The following is a 22775-nucleotide window of genomic DNA, read 5'->3' as shown; positions in this document are numbered from 1 at the left end:
CATGGCGGGGCGGGCAACCCTGCTCCGCCCAGCATCTAGAGCCCCTAGCGGGGGCAGGTGGCGAGGAGGGCCCAACCCCGCCCCGCATTTCCCTCGCCCCGCCCCTGCTTACATTTTTTTTATATATATATATTATTTACATATATATAAACATAAATATATATATATTTATATTTTACAAATTGTGTATATATAAATATATATTACAATTTGTTAAACTTATTCACAAAATATGCATTGTCAAATTTAAAAACTATATAGTTTAAAAAGTAATATATTACAATTTCCACAAAATATGTACTAGCAAATTTAAAAATTACATAATTTTTAAATTATAGTCATATTTATAAAATTTAAATTTATAATTTGGGTCTAAAAATGTATTTTTAATTACATTTGCACTTAGAAATAATTTTTAAATCAAATAAAATATAGTATTTTGTTTAAGTAGAAGGAGGCGGGGTGGATTGCGTGGATCACATCTAGACAAATAGAACCAGGGCAGCGAGCAATGACACGAAATGTGCGCCGCGGTGGAAAAATATGGGTACGTATATTTCTAGACAAACCGGTTACAATAAGACCTGCAGAAACGCGTATGGGTTCAGGGAAAGGATCTCCCAAATATTAGGTAGCTATCGTAAAATGAGTAGAATACTTTATGAAATGGGCGGAGTAGCAGAAAATGTAGCCAGCCAATCCGCACCCCACCCACTGGGGCGGGGGACGGGGGACGGGGGTGAAAACCCCACCTCCCGCCCCATACGGGGCGGGGTGAGTGGAAGGGGTGGCCCCGCCCCGTAAAGGGCGGGTATCACCCTTACTCTTAACTCATTTCATCTCACCGTTACAATTTTTTTAAAATTTTCACACAAAATAAAATAAACAATTCAATTTTTTCAAATTTTAAAATAAAAATAATATTAAAAATATATATTCTAACAATATTTTATTTAAATTTTAATATTAATCTCAATTAATCTCATCTTATTTGTGAAAATAAACTAATCAGTTATTTTGTTTTTTGTGCCATTTGAGAGAAAATTTATTTTTAAATGAAACATACTATTCCCACAGAAAATTTATACCGAAGTTTTTTACGTAATTGCATTTTATTTTATTTTTTTTAATTTTTTTACTTAATAATTAAAGAAATGTTTTTAAATGAATTTGTGATTTTTTTAAAAAAAAATATTTGAAAAAAAAAGTAAAAAAAAAAAAAAAAAAAAAAAAACAGAAAGCCTGATCGGTGAGGTTTATCGGTACGTGGACATAGCATTGTCCTTTTTAAATTATATGTCAGCTTCATCTCCTATTCAATCATTGAAGCCCGGCTCGCAAAGCATGTGGAGGAACACAGCTTGAATGATTCGTATCCCTGATTGGTTGATTGTGGCTAACACTTTTAAATAGATCAATATTATATACAGTGGTAGAACTTACTACGTAGAATGTCTAAATTTTATATATTATTTTTTAAAAATAAATTAATTTAAAATTTATATAAAAGATTTTTTTTATTAATAAAGCCAATTTTTTTTAAAATAATATTATATATGATCTTAAAATATATAAACCTCGTATAACTTTTTTTTTAAAAAATAAGATCTATTATTAAAAATTTAATTTTTATATAGATTAGGTAATTATTATTATTTTTTTTTAAATTACACGATATTTACTTACACTGTAAATATAATTTTTTTTTCCCAAGTCACGTGCACATCTAATAAAAGTTTCTTTTATTTTTAGAATATTATATGGTGGGCATCTTCTTTTTTGTTCGTGGTGTATTATTTTTTGCAAACAAAGATCTGTCGTTTATAGTATAATGAAAAATTCTTTCATCATCATCGGTTACTATTTACTATTTTATATTCTATATTTTATAAAATATATTCCTACATTCTATTAAAAAAAAATACTTCTACATTTTATAAAAAAATTATAAATATAGAATATGTAATATGAATAGTTGCTCATTTATATATAACTCTAATATAATAAAGAATTATTCTACATACCATCGTAAGATACGTAAACATCACGTAATCGCTTTGAAAAAAAAAGATTTATTATTAAAAATTTAATTTTTTTATGTAAATTTTATATTTTATTATTTTTCAACATAATTATTAAATAATTACATAATTACAATTATAAATATATTTTCTATATAATAACATGGATGGTATACACAGCAGCGAGGCTGACAAAATGGGACCAATCAATCCCACCTAGCCATAATTAATACGCTTTTACTCGTTGCTGTCTTGTGAGTAATAAATAAACGTGACCTCCTGCAAATAAATGTGGCCAATTATTTATTATTATTATTATTTGCATTTTTTTTGTTTGTAAGGTTGCGAGTTTCATTTCTACTTTTCTTTCTTCTGATGCGGACAGACATCATGTTGTCCAGTTCCTTTGCCATCGAAAAACAATGGCAATAACAAAGGAAAGAAACAGGTCGTGTCTCGTCCTATCCTTATAATTTCATTCGGCTGACGCATGCAATGATGCCAGTTGCCGCAGCCAAGATGGTCCTTTCGTGTTCTAGCTGCAGAATCTGACGTTCTTGACTCGTTTAAGTACTTGCTCCGACTTCCCTTAAACCAAGCTGTGACGAACAAGGCTCATTCCGAGAGCATATAGTATGTTTTTGAAAGCTGATTTCTATGAATATTAACTCCAGCATATGTAGAAGGAAAATCTTGTTTGCTTTGGTCCTGAAGAACACATGACAGTCTTGAAATCATTTTTTTTTTTCGTTTTATTTGCAGGTTGGTGAATAGGTTTGGAGAAGAAAGGAGGATTGTTTCTTTTACCGATACAAGGACTGAGTTTGAGGTAGTGCTGCTGGCATTTCGGGCCAAAGTATCGTTATTTTGGCTCGGTCAAGAATGGCAGAACCTTGTACAGCGAGTCTGCTGAAGAAGAATTACTACGAGAATTGTCCTGGATGCAAAGTGGATCAATATAAAGAGTTACACAGAGGTTTTCCCATCCGAGAGCTTGTGTCTACATGGGTTGTTGTGCTTTGTACTGGTAACCACTCTCACCCAATAATCAGTGCCTGTATTCATGCGCTTTTCTCACTGGTGTTTACTTCAGGACCATGTTTCTCTTCTTTTGTTAAGAACAGGAAAATTATCCTAAAATGATGTAATTTTAAGGGGAAAAAGTTTCCTGGAAACAGTGAGATATTGTTTGCAAGCGTGCATGCAACTGTACCCTTTAATGTGATCCCTACTGAATAATCTTCATGTTCTTTCCAGCGCTGCCAATATCATCTCTCTTTCCGTTCCTTTATTTCATGGTGAGTCCATTCTGATCATCAAAATGCTGGGTAAAAATTTGGACAAAATTGCATGTTCGTATAGGAGTTGTAGAATTTATTAATTAATCAGAAAAATTTCTCTTCTTTTGGAAGTGACGAAATTAAAAACCCTTGAAGATATAACCTTTCCAACCTTTTGAACTTTAATCATTAGGAACATTATTCAAGAATTTAATCTCTGCTGATTTTCTATTAATTTCTATTTGCAGATTAGGGATTTTCATATCGCAAAAAGAGAGGAAGACATTGGCTATTACGCCGGTTATGTGGGTGAGAATATTTGCACAATTTTATTCTTCATTGGCGATACCTTTTTCGTAATCTTGAAGAAGTAATCCTAACAAGCCACTCCATATATCTTGAAGGGTCTTCCTTTATGCTTGGCAGAGTTTTGACATCTGTCTTTTGGGGAATTGTGGCTGATCGCTATGGTCGAAAACCCGTTATAATTATAGGGAGTATCACAGTGTTAGTACCCACCATTTGACAATTCATGTATATGCATTTGAGTTTGAATATTTTCTTCAAATGCCTCTACTACTTATCTATGATTTTCTTTTCTTTTTTTAATTCTTGAAACAGGGTTATTTTTAACACACTGTTTGGCCTTAGTGTCAATTTTTGGATGGCTGTTACGACAAGGTTTCTTCTTGGAAGTTTGAATGGTTTGCTTGGACCAATAAAGGTACAGTGCATGATTTACTGAGCACTGCAATACTGGAAATATTTCCATTCTGTTCTTGGATTGCAAATCATCTTGCTTTTCGTTTTTGGACTGCTTCCTTCTTTTTGCTTGGTCTAGTTTTCCTACCACATATACATACATTAACTTCCTACCCTACCAGGCATATGCAGGTGAAGTTTTCCGCGAAGAATACCAAGCTTTAGGGATATCAGCAGTAAGTCTCGTTGACCCATGTATAGTCTATTGAGTTCTTTGAAGTGTTGTAGATTATCAGCACTAAGAATTATGATTAATTTCAGATTACTACAGCATGGGGCATGGGGTTGATTATTGGCCCTGCTTTGGGAGGATTTCTCGCACAGGTACTTCTATTTCTTGGTCTCTTGTGGGGAAAACGTATCTTGAAAATGCGACAGTTTTTTCACATGAACTGGAGGAAATTTTCTAATGCAGGAGGTATGAAATAAGGAAACGGCCCAGTTAAAAGGATAGAAATTGAATATCTAGGGTAGTGTTTGAGAAAAAGAGCAAGAGAAAGGAAGTTTGCGATAATTTTTGTGTGTAGGATCGTGCTTCTTTCACACACCTTCACTTATTTATGTTAAAAACATATAGCACATACAGTACATAATTGCTCTTATTGGAATCTCCCAGAAGAGAAAAAATATAGAAAAACACAATAACAACAATATCATTTACTCGAACTCTAAGAACCCTCAAGCTGGGCATAGAGATCAAACATGCTCAGTTTGGATACAAAGACTGCTGAAGGAAGAATGAGCCAATTGTTTAACGACAATATCACCCAATTGGTCCATATGCTGGAAATAAGGAGTCACAATTCAGATTGAATAATTCTCTATTTATACTTCTTTTAACTGCAGAATTCTCTATTTATACTTGTTACTGATTCCTCTATTGTTTTTGTTGCACAAATTTGTTATTCAGCCAGCAGAAAAATATCCAAATATATTTTCCAAGGAATCTTTATTTGGGAGGTAAAGTGTTTCTTTTGAGGAACATTTAGGTAACATGCAGAGGGACTGTCTTATTTCCACTACTGGCTGATGTTTATACTTTCATTAACATTCTAAAATTTATAATGCAGATTCCCATACTTCTTGCCCTGCCTTTGTATATCACTTTTTGCATTGGCAGTATCCATTGGTTGTTTCTGGCTTCCGGTACTTTCCTTGTTTCTAATGCTCTGTAGTTATATAATATCTAACTTTTTTTCACAACTTATCATCACAATAGATGTTTCTAATAGCCTCAAATTCTCTAGCTTATTACGATTCAACTAAAACTTTTTGTTGAAGTTTGGAAGTCTTTATGTTTTAAATTAAAATGTTGTTAGAATCAGTACTTTGTTTTGCTTTTAATATCTTTGGATTCCGTAACGAACTTACACTGAAAATTGTTCACGAGCTAAAGTTGCTATTTGGAAAAAATATTGTTGTTTTTGAGTGGAAAAGCAATGATTGTTCAAGAAAGGCTTCTTGTTTAGCTGTCACTGCGAATGGCGGTCGACAACTAATATAATTGCACTTGCTTGAGAATTACTTTGCTGGACTATTATTGTCTAGTTAGCACATATTTGTCTAAAAATAGCTGGATTTTACAGGAAACGCTGCACATGCATGGTGGAAAGACATTACCCGATGACTTAGATGAGGGTTTAGAAACCGGGTCCTGCAATTCTAACATAAATGAAAAAACAGAACAAATTGAAGGAACAGGACCAACTGCAAAGGAAAACCTCATAAAGAATTGGCCTCTGATGTCAGCTATCATTGTTTATTGTATTTTCTCACTTCATGATATGGCTTATACGGAGGTATGAAAATGTTTTAAATGATTTCTTTATATCTTGTTGTAGACTTATGAACATTATCATGATTTGGTTGGTCACTACTCTTGCATATTAGTTTTCCACGGATATTTTCTGGTTGATCTATGTTCTCATGAAAGTGAATATCTGGTTTTTTCTTTTTTGTAAGATGTGTGTAGTTGGCCTGTGTGTCCATTATTGGATACATACAAAGTTTACTGTTCTTTTTCCTCTTGGTTTCTCTGTAAAATTGGAATAACTGTAGTACACAGTCAACAAATACGGTGTATCTTAAAGTACCAATTTAAAAAAATCCACAAATTCTATTTATGACTAGAAGCTCCACTCACCAAAGGTAGAGCTATCCTTCTCCTGCTGGATACACCTTGTTAGACGTAATGGTTACATCAAGGGACATCCTGACATGCACTTGATGTTTCTGTGTGATGGTATATTTTGCTGAATGAAAGGTTTTCTAGCAAGAGTTAGATAGATCATCATGTAGTTTTCAGGCACCGACAAATATTACTCTTTTTAAGGCTTACGCGAAGGAGTCATTTGATAATCGATTATGTTTTATTCTTTTAGTTGTATATTTGAAAAAATAATGAAGGGAAGACTAGAAGTTATAGGGGAATCACAGTTTTTATCTTTTAGTGTTAGTCTCAACTCCAAATTCATGTAAGAAGATGATAAACAAGCCATTCAGTCCTTCACACTCAAAGCCAAGAATAAAAAGTCCCTCGTACTAAAAAAAAAGGTCCCAAGTCCTATTATGTCATAGGTCAAGCTGGGTGTCTAAACAGATAACCCAAGTACAGGCGGTCCTTCTTCGAATGTAGACCTAAATATGCTGAAAAGAGGATGGGCCAAGTTCAGACGAGCAGAGTTCGCTTGAGATTCCATTGAGATTTTCACCCCCTCTACTCAACCCTTTGATGGAAGTGAAAATACCATTGGGATTCCAATCAGATGATGGCTGATTGGGTGAAAACTTCTGGTCCAGAGTCCTTCAGAATTTTTATGACTCTTGACAAGCATTCCCAAGTCACTATATGATCTTGATGTCTTAAATTCTTAATGGGGTAACATTTAATGACAAGTTCTCTGTCTCCCATAGTTTGTTTACTCTACTACTTCCAGCAGGGGTCTTCTTCTTCTTTTCTTCCCTCCCTTCATCTTGTCTAGATGCCTGTTATTCTTGCAGTCCTCAATGAAGAACTTTTGACTTTGATATTAAGGCTAATTCTACTTTTATAAGCAAAGAAACGGATGTTGTATAACCTTTTTCATTTCTTTCTTGCCTTTCCTGTCTCTGAATTTCTAAGTTGGTGATATTACTAAACCAAAATCTCTTTTAGATATTCTCATTATGGGCTGTCAGCCCCCGAAATCTTGGGGGTTTGAGCTACTCAACCAATGATGTCGGCGAAGTTCTTTCATTTTCAGGTATTTATTTTATACTTATGCCTCCATTCATATTAATTATTAATCAATTCATATTTTTGTCCCAAAAGCTTTTTAACACATTCTTGAATCAAATGTGAAGGGGCAGATCTATACCATCTGTTAGATTTTTTCTTTTTTTAAAAAGAACTTGTTTAAAAATGGTTGTTCTATCTCTACTACTAGGAAACACACTTCTTTAATGGATATTGAAGGAGTTGTGTATGTTTCTACCAATATGAATCTCTAGACGAGAAATTTCAAGGATTGCATCATCCACTCAATCTAATGATATATTTTCCTTTCAACCTCTTTAATAGAAAATTAAGTATGATGTTTTAATGTACAGTCCATATATGGTTTCACAAACAATTCAAGAGTAGAAGGATAATACACTTGTGCACTTAAATTGCCCCTTTCAATTCTATGGAATTTAGCTTTTACTTTTGCACTTCAGTTTTGTCATTGGTTTGTAATGCATCCCTATAATCATATTTAAAACAAAGTTATATGCATCTGCAGCTTCATTGCTAAACATAGTGGGTGTTTCCATAAACATAGATACTTTGTGCTGAAACATCCATCACTCATTACAATTGTCGGATTATTGTTGATCACATACATGAATTTTTAGGTTTTGGCCTTCTCGTTTTTCAATTTTCTTTATATCCATACGTGGAGAGATATATTGGGCCCACAATGGTAATGCGCATTGCAGGTGTAAGTTTTCAAATCTCTGTACTTGATCTGTACCTCATTTCTGTATAATCATGTCTTTCCTCACGATTTTGGGCTTATAAATCCCATATGCAGGTTTTATCCATTCCTTTGTTAGCAAGCTACCCATTCATGACCTTCTTATCTGGGTTCAGTCTCACCATCTTACTAAATTGTGCTTCTCTGTTCAAGAATGTCTTCTCTGTAAGTCCATATACGTCTTAAAGAACTCATTTTAATTTAAAAATTCACCGCCGCGATATCAAGCTTCATTAGTAGGCTGATCGGAAGATGCTGAGATACATTTTGATTATCTGAAAATGAGAATCCACTTGTATTAGAAGGTCTCTCTAGGACTAATTACGTGTGATGCTAGTCATTCAGATAGACTTTTGACTAAAATATATTGAAATTCAATATATGAAAATTAGATTTTATTGCTTGTAGTAGAAGGTATTGCTTAGATATTCACAGATTAATGTACCTCAAATCAGCATTTGTAATATCCTTACATTAAGTCAACACATTCTTCTTGTTTACAGTTTGTTTATTCTTATCACTATCACTTTGAAGATGGACAATAAAAATCGAACATCGTGTCACTTCTCTAGTGTTTTGTTGGCTGGTTACAAGAAAGTATCATACTTTTGAAAATAGGTATTAAACTCTTGATATATTGGTATATATTGGTCATATTGGTATTTCTTTGTGTAGCAAGCCATGTGGCCAAGTGAAAGGATAATGCTTGTGGGTCATGTGCTAATTGTTTAATGCATAAGTGTCAAAATCTATGCCAGTCACGAGTTAGGTTTTACATAGAGCTAGATGTAAGCAAAAGGAAGAAGAGAGCATTTTTTAAGCAGTAGTTTTTGTTAGTTCTTTAGATGCCATACTATATTTATGCGTGCAACAGCAATAATGTTGCCAGAATGGAAAGATGAAAGTATAAGGTAGGGTAATATTTTCTTAGCTGATGAGATAAAATATTTCCATATTACTAATACTCATAGTAAAATTTTTTAGATTATGTGTTTTTGAAGTTTCTAATGTTTCTTCATAAGCAGGTGTCCATTATAACAACCTTGTTCATTTTGCAAAATAGAGCTGTGGTATTCCTCTTTCCTCATTTTGCATAATGTAATTCCTTCTCTTGATATCTTTTGAAGTGGCAGTAATCACAAAATATTTTTATGTCAACTCAATAGGAGCAAAACCAAAGAGGAGCTGCTAATGGTATTTCTATGACCGCAATGTCTCTATTCAAAGCAGCTGCTCCAGCTGGAGGTGGTGCAATGTGAGTGTCCTCTAAATTTCTTTGGCGCTTATTTTAGGTTGTTGGTGATGCAGAAACCCATTTGTGGATTATAATAGGGCTTTACATTGTTAAATGTGCATTGTTGACAATTTTCTTAAACTACACTTCATATTTAGTAATCAGATTTCATATGAGACATAATAAAATTCCTTTTTTTAGCATTATTTTTCCCATAATTTAAATCTATGCTTGTAAAAAATGTTAGTATTCTGGTCATAAAATGGAGATCAATATTGCCAATCGTAGTTTTGTGGGTGAACCGCAAAGTAGCCAACGTTGGTTTTGGCTGAAATTGATGCCATCCCTAATGCTCATGACATAATTATGCTAGGAATAAATGTTTTGCTAGCCATTGAAATACAGCCGGGATCCATTTCATTGGAAATATTTGTATATGGTTAAGTAGCATGGACTCTACAGTCATGTTCCATTGCAAATGAACACATGCATTGAATACTATATATAGAAGAAGATTATATATGTATAAATAACTATATAGGTCCTACTTATGTGTTAATTGAAATAAAAACTAAATCTAATTTTGTGTCACAACTGTTACCTAGTTTGACAAAAAAAAAAAGAGCATATAATTACTAAATAATGGTGTATTTTAGTGGCATGTACCCACTAAATCTGTCATTTCCTAATCTTTTAAGAAATTCTCCATGCTAATGTTGAACCAGGTCACTTATCCTTCTATGTGCACCCTACCCATGGTTGATTTTAAATGATGAAGACACCATGACCAATCTATTGGAGGAATTGTAGAGCATGTATATAATTTTACGTGTATGATATACGTTGCATTGTTTTGTACATTGCCATATTTATATTTGAGAAAAGCATAATCCATGGTAGTTTGGGGTGCAAAGTGTATTTATCCTTTTATATTTTTACTACATTCTCTCTTATGGGGAACTCTAGACTTCTGATTTTTGCATTTCCTTTGTCTGTGTAGATTTTCTTGGGCACAAAAGCGTCAACATGCTGTTTTCCTCCCAGGTATGTTGCTGCATTCATCTAAAACCATATTTATTGAGATGATTTTCGTTAATTGGCATCAACTTATTTCATTAGCATTCAATACAAAGTTCGTTAGTGTCTTACTTATTTCAATCTTTACATCCCTCATATTTATGGAGTGAAAACTGCATGTGATTATTTCACCAGCACAATGAAAACAATAATAGTTAATCTGAACTGAAATGTGTGAGCTGAGCTTTGCAAATGGTGTTGCAATATAGGTGACCAGATGGTTTTCTTCGTTTTGAATGTGATCGAGGCGATTGGGGTGCTGATGACATTCAAACCATTTCTTGCTCAGAAGTAAATGCCATGACATGGTGAGAGAGAGAGAGAGAGAGAGAGAGAGAGAGAAATCTCAAGAATAGTTGAATAAAATTCTTGGGATGATTAATGATTCTTTCTTGTGTTGGTAGATCAGTGCGTGTGCGTGCATTGTATTTGAGACTGACTAATTGGTCAGCAGCAATATATTACAAGGAAAGAAAGAAAGCAATCTATAACCATTTCATGATTTAAGTACTGGAAATACTCCTAAGAATATTTTTCCTATATGCATCGTTGTTGTTAAATCTGGGGCTGTCTGTATTCACGCATGTTCCATTTCCCACCTCAACTTGAGTGGTGTTGACGCCACGCCAGTAATGTCTGTCAATAATTTGGTGGAAAGCATAACGGGAATCCCGGCCTTAAATTAGGCATAAACTTGCATCTCTGCATTATCAAATTGAAAACATGTCAAAATAAAATAACTGAGATTTGTTTCTAAATTCTCCTCGCTATTACCTTCTTTTTTATATCTATTTTGGGACCCAATCCCGCGTATGGGAGTTTTTATTTGAATTCTCTCTTGGCTGTTTCATCCTTGGTATGCTGCAGCATGATCGTGAATTGTGAAACTGTCTCGTAATCGCTTTGAAAAAAGTGAATAAAATATTATATTTACATAAAAAAAATTAATTTTTTAATAGTGAATCTCACTCTTTTTCAAAATGATTAAGCGACGTTTACGCACTTTACGATTGAACGTAAAATTACTCAAAGTGAGAATTCTAACATACAGGACTTAGTAAATGGATAACCTTAACCTTGGTTAGAATTTCAGATCCAAATTATAGCACCTTCCCCATAAACCATAACATCCTACAGCTAAAAGATCAAGAACATTTCAGAAGGTCTAAATAACAATTTCAAAGAGACCCATGAGAGAGAGAGAGAGAGAGATGTAAATCATGTGTGGAGTTCATAATACTTCTGGGTAAGCCCAAAAATAGCAGGAGCAAATTCAATTAGAACCTCAATAAGCAAATTATCAACAAGAACCGATGAGCCAAACTTAAGATGATTAGACCATGGCTAGGAGAAAGAGGCTATATACCAAACTTCTGTCAAAACTCATTAGTGAATGTGAAATAGTACAAAGAGTGATGGAAATTTTGGTGAATAATTTGACACAGAAATAGATACAAGCAACATCCCATAATAGGGAGGAGTAAACCATCCTCAAGGATGCAACAGACGGTTGATTCAGAGGGAGATTGGGCGAGTGCTTTCATCCACCTAACAGTAAACTAAAAGGAGCATCCCAAAATGCATCATGTCTACATACTTCCATGAATGAATACAGATGTCAGATTGGGGCTGATGATGTTCTGCGAAGCTGATACTTTGGCTCGGGAGGAGGTACAGATGGCAACATTTTCTCTAGCTCCTGCAAGACAAGAACCAAAGTTACTCGTCACTTTCATGAGTACTCCATTGTTGAGGGAAAAAAAGTATCAAAACGAGTCTCCGACAGGCATGACAATCATAATTATCAACCCAGAAAACAGCCCTAATCACAGCAACATGTCATGATGACACTGCCTTTTCTTCTCCTTTTCTTTTTTATGGAGGATAAAAAGCCTCAGGAAGATGTAACAAACTAAAGAAAGAAGAAAGGGGAGAAGAAATTGTCCCCCAAAGAGTAACTTTCAATCTTCTTCTTAAAGGTATATACGCCAAATAATTTTCTAGGAAGCACATAACTTTAGACTGGATTCAGAAAGGTATGGATCAAAATAAATCCTATTTGACCATTGCTGCCCAATTAAATGTAACCCATATTGCTTGTAATAAAGGGAATCTCTATCTCTTACTTTCCCACACATTTGAATGAATGAGTGAATATCTGAGTAAAAATTTTGTTTAATACATTCTCAGATCAAAATGGGCTGGTTGAATGAAAAACCTATATGTATCATAACTAATATCATTGATACAGCAGTCTTTGGTCAATTTCCTTTCGACAGAGTGACCTGGGAAAGGTTAGGATAGAAACTATGAGAATAACTAATATTTAATTACTTTGTGATGATATGACATATAAGAGCGGCAACTCCATAAGCGTAAACTGGGTACAGAAGATCATAAAGCCCAGAAGTCACACCTAGCAGACAAAGTTCAAAGCTTTCAACTTATTTTTTTCTCGTTGTTTCCACAACTAGGTTTTTTATTTTTTATTTTTTTTTTAAAAAGGCGATAACTAAAGTATGCTACTAGAGAATCCCTTAAATTACAATTTTACAAATGAATGATCCAAAAACAATTCATAGAAGTAGAAGGCAGGCTGCCTTTGATAGACACCCACCAAACCAACGACATCATTTCTCAACTACCCAAAACACGATGATAAAACATTAAAGGCTAGCTGGAAGTGGGCTTAATAACAGCCAAGCAGCCAGCAAAGAAATTGAGCACATCTGAGATGGAAAATTGATGCCAAATGCTATGAGATCAGCATGTGGCCCAATGTGCCATGTCGACATAATAAAAACATGTGTACAAAACATGTCCACTAGATCAGCAACTTTTGTTCCCATAATAACAACAAGACATGGTAAGAGTAGCCATTGCACCTGCCCCACCTGGGAGGCGTGGGCAATCCCACTTACAGGCAGAAAACCCAGCGGGGGTGAGGTGCAGTCTGGGCTCAGGCTCGCCCCCCTCCACACCCTGCACCCCGGGCTTGGGCTTTAAGCCCAGTCCAAATTAATATATATGTAATTATATATATTTTTTTCTGATAAGTATATATGTAATTATATATATAAACTGGTAACGAATTTATTTTTTTTATTATGACATTGTTTTGGAGGGTTAAGTTAAACACCCCCCCTCCCGCCATGCAGTCCCCCCCCCCCCCCCCACCTCTCTCTCTCTCTCTCTCTCTCTCTCTCTCTCTCTCTCACAGTCAGTCTGGTTCTTCTCTCAAAGCCTCTCTTCTCCTCCTCTTCTTTTCATCCTCCTCCTCGGCATCTCCTCCTCTTCTTTTCTCAGACCCTCTCTCCCTCTCTCTCTCTTTCCAATTTGTTGTTTGCGAAGGATTTTTTTGTTGTGGAATGTGGATTTTGTTGTGGATTTGTGATTTTTTTTTTTTTTTTGTTTTTTCCGGTTGGGTCACAGCCATGGGTGGGGGGTGGAACGGGAGCGGATGGATCAGGGCGGATTCCGGGGGGCAAACCCCAGTGAGGGAAGGGGCCACCCCCGCATGGGCGGGTAGCACAACAAAATTGGAATCTAACATTCAGTTCATAGACCAAATTTGTAGTTTCAGGCATTATGTTATCATATTTCTGAACACGTTAGCCATTTGCATAAAGCTATTCAACTCAAGTAAGCATAAGTGCAACTGAAATCAGAATCAACTAGCCAACCACAGAAAGTGCAGTTTGTTAAATTCAGAAAACCATTTGGCTATGGTTAATTTAAGTCCAACCTTTTTTTCCCTGCAATCACCTTCTGACTGGATCTGTTGATGATTGTACTCCCATTCTTTGTCCTAGATCTTTTGGATTTCATATTTACTGCAATTTTAAGAACCTTTATTACAATGCTTATAACTTCATAGCATTGCAGTTTCGTCCCTTTACTTTAATTTCTATATAGATGGTTTACTCATCAAAAAGGAGAAACATAAGTATACCTATCCACCAAAAAAGGCCCTTGTGAACAAAATCCTGGACTAGAGCTACAAAGTCATACACATGAATGTTTTCTTCGCTTCTCAAGAATTTAGGATATCCGGTGTTTCCTAATCTAAATTTGATAAACCTTCTACAGTAATTATATATATATATCTACTATAATTTGATAAATGTTTACACCATTTCAGCTCATTGAAATATGCTTACATGAGTTCAAAGTTAAACACAATATCAGCTTGGTTCTGAATTTTGTTGAACAAAACCAGCCTCATAAACTTACCACACTGCCAGAGAAAGAATAAAATAAATAAAACCACCACACAGCCCTTTTTCCTTTATTCACGAGTATGACAGATTCTTTAAATTATATTTTGAAATAGAAATTTTGCCCTTCAGAAGAATTAAAAGGAGGATATTGTCTCCCACAGGTTCGTGTCAAGTAAACCATGAGCCGAACAACAAGACCTCTACTTCCTATTGTAATAGCTAAATGATAATGCCAATGTAACAAAATCACCTAACAGGTTTAGAGTTAAAAACAGCAATAAGTTGACAGTCTCCCAAAACTTGTGGAGTTATGATGCCAAAAACTCAGGAATACATCATCAATTCCTTTTTTGTTTTTTTTTTTGACAGGTAAGAATACATCATCAAATTTCCAACTGAAAATTGAGTGATAAAAAAATCCACCTGTGACATGATACTATATACATATATGCACGAAGCCAGCAAGCAGTTTTTTTAGGGATTTTATTTTTCTTTTGAACTGCTTTTAGGGGGAGCAATGTGAGAAAATTAATTAAAACCTCCTATAAGCTTTTTTTTTTCAAAATTTTGGAGAGATAGGGATGCCAAGGCCCCTCTGTGCCCCTGCATATATGGACAATGAATTTTGAGAGGAGGTGGAAGCAAAGAGGATAGAGAAGAAAAGTCGGCCTCCTAATTACCATCCCTCCCCTACTTACAAAAAATAAAACAAAAATTACCATCCCTCCCCCCAAAGTTAAGAAGGGAGAAAAAAAGCACCACTCCCGCCGGGGGGGGGGGGGGGGTGGGTTAAACATCCTTCTTCCAGTTTTTTTTTTTTCCCAGGCTCCTAATTTCTTCCCTAGGCAAAACAAGAAAAAAAGTAATTTTACAGACATGAAATTGTCATTAGGAATAGGCATAGTCCAAGCTATACATGAAGTATACAAGAGGTAACACCTAGTTAAGAGGAAGAGCTAGAAACAAGAAAATATGAAAATCTAGCCCATTGATCTTACAAAATGTTAAGACATATGTATGGTATAAAATTATAAATCTTACAAAACTCAGTTACTAAATCGTTCACTCCTACAAGATTGAGTCTATGGCCCACCCTACACTTGTTTAAGAGAGCAGTAGTCCAGGTTTGGTCCAAAGAACCATGACTAAAAATTTCAGTCATTTCTAACTAGCCAATGGATCCTCCAACACTCATATTAAAATTTCTCATCTCCACCAAGCTATTGGTGTTTAAAAAATAATCCACCCAGTTCCAAAATGGAGTCGTAAATTAGGTCTCCAACACTCAGAGATAGTGGGCCTGAGTGGGTGTTATACAGCCATGTAGATGAAACTGTTTAATCTGCAGAAGGAAAAAAATGCCCTTGTCTGTTGCTTACTGAGCCTTGTCTAAAAACAATTGTTTTTTTTTTTTTTAAAGTAAAAAGATTTGTGTAAACAAATAAATAGTGTTTCTCATCTTCAAGACAAGAAATCAAATAGGAACTGCTTGTAAGATGATCTATGACTAAGCAGTACGTAAATCAGAATATGATATAAAACTTTCCAGTATGTGTAGGGTACACCATCAATGAATCCAAAGATAGAAAATAAGAATCTTCCACTTCAAATTTCAATAGCATATCCGACACTGCTAGGTCGACAGTGAGATCCAGAGAAGAGATCAAGAGGGAGGTATTCTTGAATGAGTATCAGATAGACCTTCAATGTTTGGATATGACCCCTTTTTCAGCATAAATTAGCCTACAAATTTACAATTATAACAGGGACGCATGAAGGGTTTATTATATTTTTGCTAACATATAAATAAGAAAAATGCTTGAGTTATTAAACTAATACAAAATAACTATATCATGTTTAACGGTATAACAGAATGTTATTATATATGAAATATTCTATTTTTAATTGCTATCATCTCTCCACCATAATGTGTAGTACTCATTTAAAGTTGTAATCTTAACATGCATCAGACATACCCACAACCTGTACCACATATCAATGCTTCGAAAAACTCTAATTTTCTTTCAATCATCAGTAGAAAAGACACGCTTTTGAGACAGCAAGGTATTAAAGAAAATCAAAACAAGCAACAGCTCAATATCTCAAATGAAGAACCTGACCTTCCGTTTCCGGAGCAGTTCATTTTCCTCTTCCAGACGTGAAACTTTGTTCTCCAGTTCATTAGTGTAAGCCTGTTTACATTGTTATCTTTCGGGTCATTGGAAAATCAACACAATAAAAAACTGGAAACGGCAAAGAAACAATTCAAGGAATTTGAAATAACCAACACTTTTGAAAGCCAACCTGCTTCCTTGCTCGTGAACGGGCAGCAGATTCTCGGTTCTTGATCATCCTCTTCTGCCTTCTCTCAACAGTCCTCTCGATCATGTCCTCTGGGATGCCTCTTTTCCTACCAGACAACTGTGTGTCCGACAAGGTTCCCATCAAAGGTGAAGATAATGCTACCTGATTCTCCGGATATGCAACATCCATCACAGCACCAGCCCCAATGTGCAGTGGCTGTGGTATAGGCTGGCCGGGCATGTAAACCCCCATCATACCTTGTTGTGGATGTTGATATTGTTGTGGTGGATACTGCATCCACTGACCTTGCGGTGGAAACTGTGGGGCTACATTCTGATCAACCACAACAGGACCAGCACCTTTTTTCTCTGAAGATGTTTCAGCCACAACTCCTGCTTTCACCAAGAAATCCTCCAATGTCATCTCTCCCAAAGTAGGCTGCCGCTCCCGAGACTTCTTTTCCTTGTTATTTTTACTTTGCTGAATATCTCTCCAAACCTCATCCACTGTCTTCTTGCTCAGAGCACTAGTTAATGAAAGGCTAGCCTGATGCTGCAGCATAGTTTGATTGGCCTGTGCTGTGCCCTCAATGTCCATACCTGTGGACTGGTTGGCCTCAGCAGTCCAAACATTTTTTAGAAGCTCGTCAAGGTTCATGCTGCTAAGTGGCTTCCCCAAGTCACCTAACTGATTTTGAACCTCATCGAGTGTAAGACTGTACATTGAGTTTTGTCGCACCAATGGCTGGAATTCCGACTGTTTGCCATTACTATCTCCCACACCTTGAGACCCCATTGTCTCGATCCCCATCCGCTAACTCTCAGTTAATATAATCATTCCAATCCCAAACTCAAAAACCTATAGCAACAACTATGAAGACTCTCAAACTTATCTCTGAAAGCTGCTGAACCAATCTTCAATACTGCCCCATTAATCAGAAACCTGAAAATCCCAATCGAAAGTTCAAACCACCCAGCATTTCATCAGAGCTCAGATTATCTAAAAACCTTCAAATAACTAGATCACATGCAAAATACACTCTACATATATTTCAAAATACTTCAAAGACAAGAGAATAATGGATAGAAATCTTTACTGGATTTTTCTTATAAGTATAAATCCACGATATATTTCGTGCAAAAGCATATGTAGGCATGCATGGAGCAGAGCTATAGCATCCATTTCGCCAGATAATTTATATAACCCTGAACCTATTAAAAGGAATAAAAAAAATAGAAAATCATTACATTCAGAATTTAAAATCCCTTGAAACTCACCCCAGAAACCATTAACCTTCCAAAAAATTCGTAGTATTAAGAGCCAAAACATATTCAGACGATCCATAGACAGTGAATCCCCTTACCCATACTCATTCTCAGAAGAAAAGGTGATGAATCCGTTGCATGCAAAAGGAAAGAGCATAGCTCTAGCCTTCAATGACCAATTCCTTCGAAAACCTAAACCCACTACTCCCTTTTTTCCCCTCGGAAACCCAAAACTCGCAACTCAAGCCCAAAAAGATTGACCCAAAAATTGCTCCCCTTAAATGCCCAGATTAATTTGCTTTGTATTCAAGAAACAAAGAAACCAGTGTACTGGAATATTATGGATGGAAAAAATAATACTTTTAATTACCATCAAATCAAATAACTAATAATACCATACAAGATCATCGCATTACAACACCAGAACCCGAGAAGCTGATAAAAATTAGAAAAACAAGAAAAATAAAGGAAAGGGTCTGCATGCAAGAAAATCAGTGTTCTTATGGAAGCCCAAAAAACCTCATAAATTAAGAATGAAAATCTTCAAAAAAGAAACTCATGTTCTTATCATGAACCCCCTCAAGTGGTCCCCAAGCGTAAAAGCAAGACATAGAAGGAGGAACAGACATTGAAGGTCAAGAAAATGAAAGAAAAATCAGTGTGCGACTTACTTGATCTGAATCTGAACTATGTAAGGAGGATTGAGTCTTTGAGAAATAGGAAATAGACTCTTGGTTCCAAGACTTTGGTCCTTACTTTTTCTTGGAGGAGGAAAGGAAATCATCACCAGCATGCATCCATGTACAAGTTTGTACAATGTCTACGCTTGCAGAGGGAACATCCCAGGTGGGTATCTCAGAGAGAGAGAGAGAGAGAGAGAGGGGGGGAGAGAGAGTGAGTGAGGAAAAACCAAAACGCCCAAATTGAATATATAGTAGTGCGGAGAGACGACGTTAATTGGCTCGTTTTATTGTTGTTTATAGTCTCCGATGTGAATAAAATAATAAGTGCTATCATGCGGGACGCCTCATAGGATAATCATGAACTCTCCCACTTGTTTGGTTGGTTTATTTAAAATTAAATTAAATTAAATTAAACAAAAATGGCACACGTCACGATAAATGTGTCTTGCTTTGCTTTGGCATTTGCAAATGCAAAGCTCCAAACTCAAAAAACTACACTCCACCTTAAAACTTTTGAATTTATAGGCAGTCCCATGCACTTTCCCATATACCTCTTTTTTTCCTTTTCAAGAAAATGGTGCTGATATCATCTACATTTTATTATTATTGCCTATTTAAAATTTAATTTTTTATATTAAGTTCATTTTTTTAATTATACTACTTGATATGATAAGTTTAGATAAAGAGTATAATTATTTCAAAATTATAATGAATTTAGTAGTAAAATTTACTTTCATTAATGATATTTACAGTTCTAGGATGTACAAGTCATACACATTCTTTTTGAAAAAAGTGTATAAATTCACATGAAAATTTATTTTTAATAACATATCTTATTTTTTTTAAGGAGAGTGTAAGTGGTTTGCACACTTTAAGATTGTATCTAGAATTTGATCAATAAAAAATCACGAATTCGAGTTTTTACGAGTATGAGATAGACATGTTAGTGATCTTTTTATCTCATCATGTATAATTCAAGATGGTATATTATATTATCCTCTTGTAATAATGCAATCATTAATCACAATAAGCACTTATTCGTGATCGATAAGTAAAATAATTACTTGACAATACTTTAAAAAAAAAAAAAGAGAGAATGATTAGTGAGAGAATAGCCTTTTTCTATGCTTTTCTCTTAGTACTTTTTTTAGGGGTAGTAAGAGATGTTTTTCAATGAACATTTACTAATTCGGGTGGAAAAGACTGTACATCTACTAAATAACAAAATGAGAGAGTTGGTGAATTAAAATATAGAGTGAACACATTGAAACATTGCTCGAAGGCAAAGAAAGACAAAGGCAGCGTTCGAATGGAATGGAACCCAACACAACTGACAAGATGTTTGTCCACTAGTCAACTTCTCCGCAACTCAGGATACATCCCTATGCTCTCTCTCTCTCTCTCTCTCTCTCTCTCTCTCCGAACACCAAAGATGCTTGTGGCAACACATGGACATGTTAGTTTCGAGTTTCATTTTTTTCACCTTTGTTTTCTTTTTTTCCAAAGTTTTCTTGTGAAAAACTTAAGGATTAGGTAATAGTGATTTCAGATGAGATAAAAATTAAAAATTAAAAGTTAAATAAAATATTATTAAAATATTATTTTTTAATATTATTTTTATTTTATAATTTGAAAAAGTTAAATTATTTATTATATTTTGTATAGAAATTTAAAAAAATTATAATAATGAAATAAGATAAGATAAAATAATTATTGTATCCAAACCGGACATTTTGGAGTGACGACCTCACTACTAATTTTGAGGGTCTTGGATTTGATAAGAGAAAAATAAATGAGTGAAAAGAGGAAAGTTTTCTTTGCTTTCTTCTCATTCTTCTCTTTCTTCAAGTTAAAGAAATATTTTGATAAAAAAAAAAAATAATAGTGTAAATGGGAAGTCCAGAAGAAAATACAAGATAGCTAGCTAGCACAAGCTGCATCTTCCCTGCCCAAACAAGGAGCAAGCATTAAACAGCATGAAAAAGCCTTGCAAAGATCCTAAACACAAAGGCCTTGCAGTAAACACAGAACCTAAGTTTTAGAGCAGAGCAGAGCGAACAAAAGGCATCAGCAGCACAGAACACGGCAGTCAAGCTGCAAAAAAGCAAATTAAGCAGCACCAAAGACAACAACCAGCAGTACAGTTTGACAGCATCAACACAAATAATAGAAACATAAACAACAAAATTAAAACAGCAAACTCATATAGCAAGTAGCAAGCATCCCAGAACACCACCATCACCACCACTGTAAAGTTTACTAACAGTAATAGTAATAAAACAATAGAATCGCCAACAATATATCTGGAATACAAAATAATCAGCAAGTACAGCAAAACCCCACTGCAGTAGCAGCAACTAGCAACCAGGAACAACTGATCGAGCAGCAACGGTATCAAATAAGAAATGACAACAACAACCAAAGACAGCAATATGTTTCTGTTTTAGACCAAAGATAGCAGCACAACAATGATAGAAACAGCAAACATCAGCACTTAAAAAAGTCTTTATGGCATCTCGGGCTGCAACCAGATAGCACCAACTAAGAGGCAGCACATGGCACCAGTTCAGAAAGTATTTACAGTTTGAGAACGCGAAGACTATATAGTATATACATTCGTGCCTCTTGCTGTTGGGAAACTGGTTCTGAGATTTGGGTTGAATGATCTAGACGAGGATGGTTAACATGATAGATAGGGGATGATCGTCAGCTTGATGGATAGCTAGCCCGATGAGGTCCGGCCGTCCCCTTGACCTTGATGTTTGCATCGATATCAGGGCGTGAAAAGAATATATATATAGTCTTGAGTGAGTGATGGTGAGGGAGATCGAGGATTAACTACTGCATGGGCCGCCATTCGAAACATCCTGGTGTCATGAAAGGTAACTGGTATCAACATTTGGTCTGTATATCGCATCAAAGATGAGACATCAATTTTATCCAAGGGAACATTATGGCTAATATATGACAAACAGTTTGTCAAAAAAACAGGCGACAATGCGTGATTGAAATTTAAAACCCATCGGAAAATGCGTTGGTTAACATAAAATTTAAAACCCATCATGTTGTTTTGTCAAATAACATGAATTTTATTAACATATATAATCATTAAAAAAATAGTTAATATTGACTCATTTATTACTCAGACCCAAGTCATTGAGATAGGAAATATTCTATATTTCACACTAAATTTATAATATTCATTTCACTTAAAATAAAAGACGAAGCTTAATTATCACTCTACATATTCTTAATATAATAATTTAGTTACGAAATTATTTAAAATACAAGGAATGTTATAGCCCCAAAATAATTTTATAAAATATTATAAAATAAATCTAATGGATTTAGAGATACTATCCGCATCACCACCAGAATCGAGGGTGCACAAAATCTAACCCTAAAAGGACGTTTTATTTATTAAAAAAGATAAGCTAAAACAATGTTATTTTATTAAAAAATATTATTTTTTTAAATACATGTGTATACATACATAGATTGGGCTAGGTTGGGCAGGCAGGTAAACCTCGGGCAAGCTTGGGCCAACCCTTGGCTCCCGACTATGTGTTGGCATTCACTTTACAAACGAGGCGGCTAGGTGGAGGCCGGATAGGGTGGGGGAGAGGTGGCAGATGGTAGTGCCCCATTGTCTAATTCTAAACAGATCATTTAAAACTACGTCTATTTGTAAATATTACATTTATCTTAAAATATAGTATATAACATTATTTATTAAAAATGATAAAATTACACTCTAAAAATAGGGAGATCGGATCGAAATCCGGTGCCCCACGGACAATGGATTTCCCAGTCCCTTACACGTGGTCCCACTCACTCGGCCATAGGACCGTCCTTTACATTTTAAATCACCGAAGCGCTCCACAGGTCCGCGCCGGTTATATTTTATTGTATTTTATTTTATTTTTTTGCAATA

The 22775-nt window shown here is 35.0% G+C and overlaps 2 protein-coding genes across 3 annotated transcripts; one reads left to right on the top strand and one right to left on the bottom strand.

The window, feature by feature from the left end:
• The first annotated feature begins 2418 nt into the window (after positions 1-2418).
• On the top strand, positions 2419-10876 carry LOC121238727 (protein ZINC INDUCED FACILITATOR-LIKE 1-like). 2 transcript variants are annotated; one of them, XM_041135733.1, is made up of 18 exons: positions 2419-2654; positions 2784-3048; positions 3279-3319; positions 3550-3610; positions 3706-3808; positions 3923-4025; positions 4186-4239; positions 4325-4387; positions 4974-5023; positions 5134-5209; positions 5650-5862; positions 7218-7305; positions 7937-8022; positions 8116-8223; positions 9084-9128; positions 9225-9313; positions 10293-10336; positions 10579-10876. In XM_041135733.1, exons 2-18 carry the CDS (start codon positions 2904-2906, stop codon positions 10662-10664), a joined length of 1455 nt encoding a protein of 484 aa, XP_040991667.1. In that variant the 5' UTR covers positions 2419-2654; positions 2784-2903; the 3' UTR covers positions 10665-10876. The 2 variants fall into 2 exon arrangements, with proteins under 2 accessions (XP_040991667.1, XP_040991668.1); XM_041135734.1 differs by lacking the exon at positions 2419-2654 and having other exon boundaries at positions 2910-3048; positions 3146-3319.
• Positions 10877-11714: 838 nt separating this feature from the next.
• Positions 11715-19090, bottom strand: LOC121238728 (ABSCISIC ACID-INSENSITIVE 5-like protein 2). The gene is made up of 4 exons (XM_041135735.1): positions 18830-19090; positions 16894-17835; positions 16710-16781; positions 11715-12068 (listed from the first exon to the last, which is right to left on the bottom strand). The coding sequence occupies exons 2-4, from the start codon at positions 17701-17703 to the stop codon at positions 11988-11990; spliced, it is 963 nt and encodes a 320-aa protein (XP_040991669.1). The 5' UTR covers positions 17704-17835; positions 18830-19090; the 3' UTR covers positions 11715-11987.
• Between the last annotated feature and the right edge of the window lie 3685 nt (positions 19091-22775).

This window comes from Juglans microcarpa x Juglans regia, chromosome 7D (assembly GCF_004785595.1).
Source record: "Juglans microcarpa x Juglans regia isolate MS1-56 chromosome 7D, Jm3101_v1.0, whole genome shotgun sequence".
NCBI lineage: Eukaryota > Viridiplantae > Streptophyta > Magnoliopsida > Fagales > Juglandaceae > Juglans > Juglans microcarpa x Juglans regia.
The sequence above is the reverse complement of the archived record's forward strand: the minus strand, read 5'-3'. Positions and strand labels throughout refer to the sequence as shown.